At 34.7% G+C, this 13118-nt stretch overlaps 1 protein-coding gene across 8 annotated transcripts in view; it reads left to right on the top strand.

Moving 5' to 3' along the window:
* The window catches only part of CCSER2 (coiled-coil serine rich protein 2), a 162786-nt gene that overhangs the window by 121115 nt on the left and 28553 nt on the right, over positions 1–13118 (top strand). For 6 of the 8 annotated variants that reach the window (XM_030862786.2, XM_060286119.1, XM_060286120.2 and 3 more), the window contains 2 exons: positions 678–761; positions 6189–6275. In XM_030862786.2, coding sequence (XP_030718646.2) covers positions 678–761; positions 6189–6275 — 171 coding nt within the window. The remainder of the gene's footprint in view (positions 1–677; positions 762–6188; positions 6276–13118) is intronic. The other 2 variants (XM_060286121.1, XM_060286123.1) reach the window with 1 other exon arrangement.

Here is a 13118-nt window from a genome sequence, read left to right as displayed (position 1 = left end):
AATATGTATCTAGTATTTTTAATCAAATGATTTTTGTGGTCAAACCTTTTTTTTTTTTTTTGTGGTATGCGGGCCTCTCACTGTTGTGGCCTCTCCCGTTGTGGAGCACAGGCTCCGGACGCACAGGCCCAGCGGCTATGGCTCACAGGCCCAGCTGCTCTGTGGCATGTGGGATCTTCCCGGACCGGGGCACGAACCCACGTTCCCTGCATCGGCAGGCGGACTCTCAACCACTGCGCCACCAGGGAAGCCCATGGTCAAACCTTTTTGAGCCATTTAATATTATTGTTTCTGACTCCTTTATACTCAGAACACCACAGCTGATTCAAATCAGACTTAATTTGACTTTTATTTTACATTTTTCATAGGTGAGGTAGTCTTAAAATTTTTAAGGAAATTTCCCATATTCCTTTTCCCACTTTAAAACTTTCAGTGGCTTTCTGCATCATCGACTTGTATAGCGTATGTTATTTATTCCCACAAAATATTCTTTCCTGAGCTCTGTTGTTTCCTGTTCCACATTTCTTTCTACCAGTGCATAGAGATGAAAAGGAGATTTCTAAAATCTTATTTCCTGTTTGCCATGCTTATATTTGGCCTGGGGTGAATTCAGGTTGAATTCAGTGTCTGCAGTTAATTGTATTAATCTTACGTTTTCTTTTTCTTCTTTCTGACAGCATGATGAAAGTGGTTCATTGCATGATGTTCAACTCTCCTTGTCATCTAGTCCAGAACCAGAAGATGGTGATCAAATATACAAGGTATGATGACTAGGTAGTCATGCTGAATTTTTCAAAAAAATTTTTTATTACTAAAATTATAAAGCAATAATAATTAAAACATTTAATAATAAATATATTAAAACCTGCAGCTTTGCTGTCTTGGATTTTAATCAGATTTCTTTTACTACCTTATTAAGTTAAAATGATATCACTGTGGTGCTTTAATTTGAGTTTGTCTTATCAGTTGGATAATCATCTGTCCCTGTATTAATATTGGTACAGGATTCTTTTTAAAAAAATAAAAATCATTAAATTCTTTTTTATAATTATGAATAACAGTTTTTAAAATATGACTACCAACAAAAATTAAAACAGTTAATAGGTACTTCTCATATATAATCACAACATTGAAGAAATATTAATGAAAATGACATTAATTTATTTTTTTCATGTTTAATGATAAAATTATAGAATGCAGATGCAGGTTAGTGTTTGAAGGTGTATTTCTTTATAGTTCTCATCTTAAGGTCTATTTTTAGTTGAAGAAAGCTCTTTTTGTTTTTTGCATCTACCTGAATCACATATTTACTTCTTAAGCACATACAGGTATTCTTGATGTCTTTCATGTTTCCAAGTAAAATTATTGTTTCCTTTCACATTCTGTTTTCAAGGTATAATAGTCAGTGTGTACTGCTTATCTGTAGTAACAACCTCAAAATATTGGTGGCTTACAATAACAAAAGTTTATTTCTTGTTATTTCTCGATATGTTGCATTTTGGTTGTAGATCAATGGGACTTCACGTGTCCTCTTCATTCTGAGATCCAGGCTGAAGGATCAGCACTTATCCTGGGACATGTTTTTTGTACCTGAGGGAAAGTAGCATTGGCATAATAACATGTGGATTCTGCTTGGATGTAACATATGTCGTTTCCAAAACAGGTCAAGTGGCCACGCTTGGTATTAGGGGTCAGAGAAACGTAATTTTCTCATAGGATGTGGAGTGACCTATTGGGAACAAATTTATGTATAAAACACAAAATCAAAAGAATATAGGATAGTAGTCACATCTGGTTATCTAATCTTGGCTTTTCAACATGTTACCTACCTGTTGTCATATAAATTTCTTCCCGTCTCTGGGCTTCCATCCTATTGTGAGTATAATAATAGGTTTGCAGTAGGACATCTCTTTTTAAAAAACTTTTACTTGCATACTCAATTGAGAACCATTGATTTAGATGATTTCTGATTATCTCAGTTTTTTTAAGTTTTGTGACTGATATTTTAAGAGTAAAGTTGACTTTTTTCCTGAATTCTTTTTTGTGAAAAGTTTTTTACATGTAAAGAAATTCTTTTTAAAGAAAAAAAGTTTAATTCCAACTTTTTTATAGAATTAATGTCTTCATTTTGTCCATCTTCCTTTACAGTTTGTCTGTTAATTTAATACTACATGATAGACATATCATGTATTTATTTCTTGTCCCCAGTGCCTTCCTTTCAGGCAGATCATTCCTAGTCTTTCTTCCTTCTTTCCAAGGTGAGATGCAATAGCTCACACTGTCTCAGCCCAGTACACTAGACTGTCCTTCACTTTCATCAGCAAATCCCCAAGTATGTCATCTTCTTATCCAAGATGGTTTCGCAGTTCAGTTTCAAATGATACAAATATGGTGACTTATACCATTACAATTTTAGGGTCTAAAATCTACACTGGACCTGCCATGTCTACAGTCTTTCCTTTATCTCAGGACAGCTGTCTCTCCCATTCCCTTGATGAGCTGTTCCAGACATTGGCCACTCTCCTCAGCCTCTTTCTCAGCTACTCTTCTCAACTTCTGCAGGTGGCCTTGTGTTTTTCAAGCAAGATCTTCTGCTGCCTGCCTTCTGACTTAGTCTGTGTCTATGTCACTCTCAATCACTTTATTCCAGTTGTAGGGAAAAGTGACCGCTGTGCTGTGGAAAACCAACCTTTCTTCTCGTGTTCTGGACTCTTATCTTCTGCTGCAGTTAAAGACCTCCTCTCTCATCTCTGTGCAGTGTGCTTTCTCAACTTCCCCTTCATCCTCACCTTATAAATTTCTGTATCTTACCTATCCTAAATTCAGTAAATCGAATAAACCTTTTCTTGACTCTCCTTAAACTACCTTTCCAGTTAATGTGGAAACCTGGGAAAATAGACATTTGGCCTGGCCTTTGTCGTCCTACAAGCTTTATCCCTTGGTTTTTGTGTCACTTCTGTCTGAATTCCCTATATACCCCTTAACATCGCCCCCCTCCATTTTCTTTGTAGGTTCCTTTTCTTCTTTAGAATGTAGATTTATATCTTTAGTCCAGTCCTCATCAAACTTTCTACTGTCATGATTTCACATATATATATTGATAACACATAAGATCAGTCTCTCTCATACTTGGTAATCCAGTTGTCCCACTGGACATTTCCACTGTGTGTCCCACTCACAGATGGAATACCTCTAACACACCTCTCAAGAGGTGTGTGTACCTCTAGCAATGTATTTAAAACTCAAAAATATTCCTCATTGGGGAATTCCCTGGCGGACCAGTGGTTAGGACTCAGCGCTTTCACTGCCAGGAGCCCAGGTTCGATCCCTAGTCAGGGATCCCATGAGCTGCACGACGCTGCCAATATACATATATGTATTTCTCTTTGGACATATTTCTCCTCCTTCATTCTCTGTTTCTATTTACTATATCATCTAAGCTAGAAATGGAGATGTCAGTCTTGACTACTTCTCTGTGCTCTTCTCTCTCATGCAGTGAATTGCCAACATCTCCTTTTCTCCTGTTTCTTCTCCTCCCTATTATCACTCTCTTGGGTCAGGCCCCTGCTCTTACCTGGCATATTACAACATCTTGATAACCAGTTTCCTAGCCTAGTTTTGTCGTTGTCCTTGTCAAGTATATCTTCCAAACAGCTGTCAAAGCCATCTCAAATGCAGATCTATCTGTTACTCCCTGACTAAAGCCACGCTTGATGTTCAGGCCCTCTATGATCTGGCCCTTGCCTAATTTACTAACCACATTGCTCCCCACTGTATACCACAGCCTTCATGTGACAGCATCACTGCCTGTAATTCTCCAAATATGCTATGCTTGTCCCCATCTCTGTATTGTCTTATAGAATCCCTTACCCTAAAATACAAAGCCTGACACACTTTGTGTCCTTAGAACCTTTTACTTATCCTTTAAGACTACACTGGAATTACCCATTTCCTGATGTGTTCTCCTTTGCCTGTCTTTATGTGTAAAATCCTTAGAGCAGTGCCTATTCTAAAGTAAGTGCTATATGCATGTCGGCTATAAATGTTATTACCATACTGTGTTTTGATTTCAGCTTTGAGTCCATTTCCTCCAGCACCAGCAGAACCTAGCCATGACTGAATGATGGCTGTGTAGTATTCCATCAAGTCGCTTACTGTATTGTATTTCAGTTGTCCTCTTACAGGACAATTCTAAATTTGTAACTTTAAGAGAATATCTTATTATAGGTTTTCTCGTACTTAGGATCATTTCTTTGGCATAGGAGTTGGATAACTGAATCAGAGAGTGCAAGTAATTTTTATGACTTTTGTATATACAGGCATACGTTTGTCCAGAAACGTCAGTTGTTATGTCTGATAATGTACCATTTTTTCTGCAGTCTTGTTAATCACATTGAGTATTTCTCCCCCAATTTAATACCTGTAAAACAATACCTTTAATACTTTAATTTGTATTTCTTCAATAAGTCAAATAGAACATTTTTCCAGTTATATGTATATTTGTGAGAACTGACTATTTGTCTGTTGGGGCCTAGAAATGATCTTATATGTTTGAACAGTCTCCTAATACACTTGAGTTATAAATTCTTTGTCATATTAGCATAGGTTTTCACCAGCTTTTAACTTTAATGTTAATTGTATAGATGCTTTAAATTTTTATATAATCAAATATACTTATCATTTCTTAATAGCTTAGTTTGCCACTTAGTTTAAAAATATGTCCTTCATGATTTGCAGTCCATCTTTTTTTTTTAGTCTTGATATATTATTTTTTAAAGGCCCTAAACTCTTTAAATTCAACTGGAAGTCATTTTTTATATATAATAATTAGTCTTTCCCAATTGTGGTATACATAACAGCATTTTAAAAAATATTTTCTTCCCTGTTGTTTCTTCCCCATTGCGATGCTTATTTGATATGTGAAAGCCTTCATAAAATGTCTGTTTACAATCTCTTGTTAATGAGACTGCAATATTATTTTTTGTTCCCAATATATCTGAAGACGGGTGTATACTTTGCTCATGACCAACACATTATAATTATTTGCTCACTTTTCTCTCTGGAAAGATGTATCATTCACATATATATTCTACAGTTTATCCCTGAACAACACAGTTTTGAACTGCATGAGTCCAGTTACATGCGGATTTTTTTCAATAATATATACTGTGGTACTACACCGATCTGCAGTTGGTTGAATCCAAGGATGTGAGCCTTGTGGTTGTGGAGGAACTGTGGATGTCAAGGGCCGACTAAAAGTTATACCCAGATTTTTGACTTTGCAGAGGTTCGGTGCCCCTAACCCCTGCTTTGGTGCCCCTAATCCCTGTGTTGTTCAAGAGTCAACTGCGATTTCCTTGCTTGCATTACTTCATCAGTATATATATATTACATCATCAGTATATATTGCAGTATATATTTCAGTATATATTTCTGGATAATTGAATAGCAGTAAACAAAATGGGCTAACTATAGGGTAATGATACCTTATACTTGGAAATGTAACTGGATTCCTGCTAACCTTGACAATAGGTTTCTCTTAATACTATTAGGAACTTAGACTAAGTTAACAGGGTATTTACTCTTTGATTTAGGCAGTTCTCATGAAAGTAGCTCATGGAAAAAGAATCTTCCTTGTTATCCTTCAGGCACGTTTATCTTTCTGCTGATTTCTGAACCAGCCATGAAATGACTGTGCCTTTAATTACACAGTTTTCTCTACTTGTGGCCTTCATTTCTTCTGACAGGCAACTCTTATACATTCCTTGAAATCTAGCTGAAGTTACTGTTTTGTGTGTAATTTATTTTACTACGTGGCCTAGTTCCCGATTTTCTTGTCTGTAAAATGGGGATAATAGTACCTACCTCAGGGTTGCAGTCGGAATCAACTACTTAGATACCTAAAAGGTACTTAGTTCTTGGCACCTGATTAATACTCAATGAATGTTAGCTGTTGCTGCTATTACTGTTCATTGTTTACGTGTCAGACTCCTTAGACTATGAATTCTTAGAAGACCAAAATGGGTTTTTTTTTTTTAATGGATTAATAGCTGACATATTTAAGAAGAATTTCCCCCTTAAATAAACAACCAATTCATTACTCAGTCTTCATCATTGATTTAATGCTTCTCATTAGTGTTTTTAAATACAATTAAATACTTCATGTTAAATTTTTTAAAATATTTCAGAATGAAGATTTATTAAATGAAATAAAACAACTTAAAGATGAAATAAAGAAAAAAGATGAAAAAATCCAACTATTAGAACATCAGCTTGTAAGTATTATAGTGTAGTATGTAAAGTGCAGGCTTTTCAAACTGGGCAATATGTATATTTTTTTATAAAACTAGCCAGAATTGAAACTGGATTTTATTTTTAGCTTTTAAGATTGCAATATTGTATTATTTTTAAGTTACATGCTCTCTTAAAGTATGTGGTTTAACTTTCAGTCTAAATAATAAATTTTCAAGGTGAAAAACTCAATCCATTTTCAGTTGCCTCTGTTTTGGGTATTTGAAATTCACCAATTTACATTCATGTTGTTGAGGAACGAAACTGGTGTTTAGTCTTAGGAATCTGAATGGCAGTCTGTTAGAATGGCTGTTCTAAAAAAAAATGTTTCTTGCCCATGGATGATACTGAGTGATCTCTCAGAGATATGTCTGAATCTTTATAATTTTATAATTGTTATGATATCAAATGTTAGTTCCATATGAAAACTGTATGTGCTGTATCTTGAATTTAATTATAATTTGGTTTGTAATAATAAAAGGCCAGGATAACAAGAATATAATGGCATAACAATCACAAGAGGCCAAAGAAAATCTTTGTTGGAAGTCAAAACTTATTTTGACATAGCAAAGCAATGCAGCAATATGAAGGAGTAATCTCACTCAGAATATAAAGGATATAATATATTGAGCTCTGAGCCATTGGGGTCAGATCAGAATCCACCTTATGAATAAATAGTAAGAACAGATGGATCAGATGTTATGATTAAGGGTATCAGAAAACTTATGAATCTGAAAAAAGAATAACTGAATATTGCAAATTGAGGGCCTACCACATATAAGATTAAAAAGGAAAAGAGTAAGACCAGTGTTCGTATTTAAGAACTAAAGACAAAACCCAACCCAACCAATTATTAGGGAGAAGAAAAGGTACTTTTAGGAAATTAAGCTTCAAATTTTGCAAAAATCTGTTACAGAGCACAAGAAGTTGTATCTAGTGCACTTTAGAAAAAAAGGTTATGACCCTCACATTTTATAACTAAATGCATTTTTATTTATATACAAAGATACATTCTCAGACCTTTAGCATATTGAAAAATATGCCACCCAGTTATCTTTGTAAAATTATTTAATAATGCATCCTAAATGCTTGAGAGAGAAATTTAAAAATAACTCAAGGGCTTCCCTGGTGGCGCAGTGGTTGGGAGTCCGCCTGCCGATGCAGGGGATGCAGGTTCGTGCCCCGGTCTGGGAGGATCCCGCGTGCCGCGGAGCGGCTAGGCCTGTGAGCCATGGCTGCTGAGCCTGCGCGTCCAGAGCCTGTGCTCTGCAGCAGGAGAGGCCATGGCAGTGAGAGGCCCGTGTACTGCAAAAAAAAAAAAAAAAAAACTCAAGAATAAGGAAATAAAGATTAAAATGAATGAGTGGTGAAATGAAAACCATCTTTAGAGAGATTAGGTGGGATAAACTTCCCAACTACTAACGGGAGAAAACTTAATGCTCATTATTTAATCTTATGTAATTATATATAATTTAATGGTAAAAAATATTAATTTATTAATTAAAACATGTTTTGAAATAAAAAATTTTAATTAAAATTTTAAATTGCTATTAATTTTTGTAAATATTTAGATTAAATAAAATAGGTTTGAGAAAAGAGTTAAGGGATATGCTGAAGAAGTCAGTAGCACTGAATTGTGTATCTACAAATGGGTATCTAAAATTATTCTTTTTATATACTTAGATAAATGTTTGTGAAATGCTTTAAGATAACTAATAGTAGATTAGAATAATGTATCTTGCAAAAGATGAAAGTAAGAAGACATCTAAAGTAGAGAAATACCAAGGATGTCTAAAAACAGCAGAAGTAAAGTGACAGAAATTAGACCAAATGTAATAAATATAATAGTAAATGCAAATGGCCTTATCTCATGGAGAGAGCTTTGTTGAGGATTTAAAGCAAAATCCATTAATTGCTTTGTATAAAGGAAATTTAGATAAAGTAAAACAGCACAATAATGCTGAATATAAAAGGTTGGGTGAGACAATAAAGTTATTCTCATCTAAAAAACTGAAGTTGCAGTATTAAAATTAGAAGAAGAAATCTAAGACTGAAAAAAATTATGAAAAGAGGTCACTTTATATTGATATATGATTAATAAATAATGAAAGATATAGCTTTTTATGCTGAGAACTTTTAATAGTGTCCTTTTTAACTGCAGTGTGCCTCTTAAAAAATAAGAAATGTTCTCTTCCTAGCTGAAATATTATCTTTAACCAGTTAATAGTAATTTTTAAAATATTTTCTAATATCCATTCCATATTCAGATTTCTGCAGTTCTAAAAATATCCTGTACATTTGTACATTACACCTAGTTATTCCTTAAGTCTCTTTTACTTTAGAATTATTCTTTTTTCATTGTACTGACTTACTGAAGAGACTGGGCCAGTTATCCTTAACAATATCTCACCTTACAAATAACTTTTAGAAAGGTTTTAGAAATATCTAAGAGAATCCTAAAGAAAGGAAGAAAAGCAAAGAAAAGTGAAAACATTACTCTTTAGCGATATGTGCTTCAAAATTCTCTGTATTTGATACATTAAACTTAGAAATCGTATTTATCTTGGAAGATCCCATCACCTACCTTTAGTTTAGTTGTGGAACTGGGAAGTCACTTGTTCAAATCAAGAGAATTTAAAGAGATATAAACCACTGAAAGTAGAGATAGGTAAGAGCATTTTTCAGATTACCAAAATTAAAATTGCCTTTCTCTTTACAGTTTTTTTCTTTCCTTGTATCCCTAATTTGCTCTTCTTAAAAATAGCAAAATGGCATCAGAGGAGCCATGGAATAGGAATTAGATAACTTTTCTTCAGTATTAATTAGCTGAATCTCTTGTCTTCAGTATTAATTAGCTGAATGACATTGGCAGTTTCCATCAGTCTCTAGTGCTTTCTTTATCAAAAATGTGTTTTTTCTAGATGATTTCAAAGTCTTTTTCCATTTCTAGCTTTCTATACTTTTTATCTTTTTTCAAAAATAGGCACTCAGCTCTAACCTATGTTTACATGCAAACTTCAAGAAAAATATAGCGACAATATGATGTGTTAAATTCATATTTTGTGTGAAATATACAGATATAAAATCAGATTGCAGTGCTCCAGAAATGAAACTGAAAGGTATAGAGGCATGACTATTTGAACCTTATTCCAAAGTGCTGAGAATGCCCATTTATTTTCATCTTAGTGTACTAGTTAAATGATAGTTAATTTAGATGCATTTGTTTATTGAATCCTCAGAATAATGTTATGAAATTATTGTGTAGAATTTTCTTTGTGGAGACATTAGAAAGTGGAATTCAGCTTAAGTAGGTTAGCACTGTAATATATTTGAGAAGCCATAACCAGCCTGAAGCTGCATAGACCTGGGTTCAAATCCTGGCTCTGAAACTTAGTAGCCGTCTTCTCTTAAGGAAGTTACTTAATTTCTCTTAAGCCTCTTCTATATGTGAGGATAATAAAAATAATACTGACCATATAGGGTTGTGATAGCTAATTGAACTACATATGTAAACTCTCTAATGCTACAGTTGGCCCATGGGTGCATGATAAATAATAACTCTTATTTGATGATTTGTCCCAAATCACCCAGCTAGTAATCAGTGCATATCTAATGATGTTTTAAGTTTTAAGTAAAAGTCTAACTAAAAGTGACTTGAAAATAAGAACATTGGTCCCATCTGCTTCCATGGTTTCCTAATTGGTCATTTGGGTAATGGCAAAGTTCTAGGGTAGCTTTTTTGGAATCCTCTTGGCTACCCCTTCATGGTCACAGGATGTCTGCCATAGCTATATGTGTCATATACTCAGTAGTCCCCAAAGATATGAAAAGCACTTATTTTCTGTAGCATACCAATTTTAAAAATTAAGAGCACTTTCTTAGAAATAACCCAGGCTTGCCTCATGTTTTATTGGCTAGATTTGGGTTCTTTGTCCCTTAAGCACTGAGGAATGGGATTAATCAGACTGGTTCAGACTAATCAAACTCTATCACTGGGTCAAGAGAGGATACTGAATCCCTGAATATGGGACTGCATAAAAGGTGAGCATCTGAACAGAATCTGTCAGCAATAAAGAATGCAGATGGAGAGGGAGTGATTTGAGTAGCTGTTTTCTATCTATTGAAATCACTAAAAACTAGGTTTTCCAAATTGTGGAAAATTCAAATATTTGGCGGTTATTGTTCTTCATATGTTACCACATAGGCCACAGACAGGACATTATTTCTGGAATTGCAGCAGTCAGGATAGAACAAGTAATGTGCTTGCATTAAGATAAATGTCTTACAAAAGACATTAATGTCTATCTTATAAAAGAAATTAAAAATGATACAAACAGATGGAGAGATATACCATGTTCTTGGATTGGAAGAATCGACATTGTGAAAATGACTATACTACCCAAGCAATCTACAGATTCAGTGCAATCCCTATCAAACTACCAATGGTATTTTTCACAGAACTAGAACAAAAAATTTCATAATTTGTATGGAAACACAAAAGACCCCGAATAGCCAAATCAGTCTTGAGAACGAAAAACAGAGCTAGAGGAATCAGGCTCCCAGACTTCAGATTATACTGCAAAGCTACAGTAAACAGGACAGTATGGTACTGGCACAAAAACAGAAATATAGATCAGTGGAACAGGATAGAAAGCCCAGAGATAAACCCACGCAGATATGGTCACCTTATCTTTGTTAAAGGAGGCAAGAGAAATGGAGAAAAGACAGCCTTTTCAATAAATGGTGATGGGAAAACTGGACAGCTACATGTAGAGAATGAAATTAGAACACTCCATAACACCATACACAAAAGTAAAGTCAAAATGTATTAAAGACCCAAATGTAAGGCCAGACAGTATACAACTCTTAGAGGAAGATATAGGCAGAACACTCTATGACATAAATCACAGCAGGATCCTTTTGACCCACCTCCTAGAGAAATGGAAATAAAAGCAAAAATAAACAAATGGGACCTAATGAAACTTAAAAGCTTTTGCACAGCAAAGGAAACCATAAACAAGATGAAAAGACAACCCTCAGAATGGGAGAAAATATTTGCAAACAAAGCAGCTGACAAAGGATTACTCTCCAAAATATACAAGTAGCTCATGCAGCCCAATATCAAAAAAACAAACAACCGAATTCAAAAATGGGCAGAAGACCTAAACAGACATTTCTCCAAAGAAGATATACAGATTTGCCAACAAACACATGAAAGGATGCTCAACATCACTGATCATTAGAGAAATGCAAATCAAAACTACAATGAGGTATCACCTCACACCAGTCAGAATGGCCATCATCAAAAAATCTACAGACAATAAATGCTGGAGAGGGTGTGGAGAAAAGGGAACCCTCTTGCACTGTTGGTGGGAATGTAAATTGAACAGCCACTATGGAGAACAGTATGGAGGTTCCTTAAAAAACTAAAAATGGAACTGCCATATGACCCAGCAATCCCATTACTGGGCATATACTCTGAGAAAACCATAATTCAAAATGAGTCATGTACCACAATGTTCATTGCAGCACTATTTACAATAACCAGGACATGGAAGCAACCTAAGTGTCCATCGGCAGAGGAATGGATAAAGAAGATGTGGCACGTATATATAATGGAATATTACTCAGCGATAAAAAGAAACGAAATTGTGTTATTTGTAGTGAGGTGGATGGACCTAGAGTCTGTCATACAGAGTGAAGTAAGTCAGAAAGAGAAGAAGAAATACCGTATGCTAACACGTATATATGGAATGTGAAAAGAAAAAAAAAGGTTCTGAAGAACCTAGGGGCACACAGGAATGAAGACACAGACATAGAGAATGGACTTTAGGACACAGGGATGGGGAAGGGTAAGCTGGGATGAAGTGAGAGAGTGACATTGACATATATACACTACCAAATGTAAAATAGATAGCTAGTGGGAAGCAGCCACATAGCACAGGGAGACCAGCTTGGTGCTTTGTGACCACCTAGAGGGGTGGGGTAGGGCAGGTGGGAGGGAGTTGCAAGAGGGAGGGGATATGGGGATATATGTATACATATAGCTGATTCACTTTGTTATATAGCAGAAACTAACACAACAGTGTAAAGCAATTATATCCAATAAAGATGTTTAAAAAAAAAGATAAATGTCTTATATTATCTGTTTTCTTCTTTACAAATTCCTATTATATTGAATTCCAGGAGGTCTTGATTGACCTGCATATATATTGAATTTTGTTTCAGTGACTGTCCCATGTTTCAGAATGGGAAATATGTCTATACTAAGAATACAAAGAATGTGAAACACGTCTGTATTACAGAGATTTTTGTTTTGATTAGATTTTATTTTGATTATGGAAATTGGGATGATCCGATTGCAATTAAGAAAAAATTTGAATATTGGTAAATATTTTAAAAGTAAAAACTTACCATTTTAACTTGATGCAATAATCAAGAATTTGGTATGTAGGTTTTCCTACAAGAAAGCATATTTACCTCCAGGGGGGTTGTTTAATAAATAATATGGCTGTATTCCAACTTCACACCAAGGAGAAATTATCATTATCAATCTTTTCCTTTTTTAAAAATTTGATATTTATTTGAGAAACCGTAGTTTACACAATAGGCACATTATTTTGTGTTGTATAAATTACTGAATGAGTATGATCTGAGTGAAGTCATGTGAAGAGAATTTATTTATGAACTGAGATGGTCAGATGGATCTTGTCAAAGGGCAGAGATCCTTTAAAATATTCCAGTCCAGTAAAGTCAGCACATCATTAAAAGGGCTTTTAAATGCGTTGCACGGGTGAAGAGACAACCTTAATTGTGGACTGGTGGTA

The sequence above is a fragment of the Globicephala melas genome, chromosome 16, assembly GCF_963455315.2.
Source record: "Globicephala melas chromosome 16, mGloMel1.2, whole genome shotgun sequence".
NCBI lineage: Eukaryota > Metazoa > Chordata > Mammalia > Artiodactyla > Delphinidae > Globicephala > Globicephala melas.
This window is presented reverse-complemented; position numbering and strand designations above follow the sequence as displayed.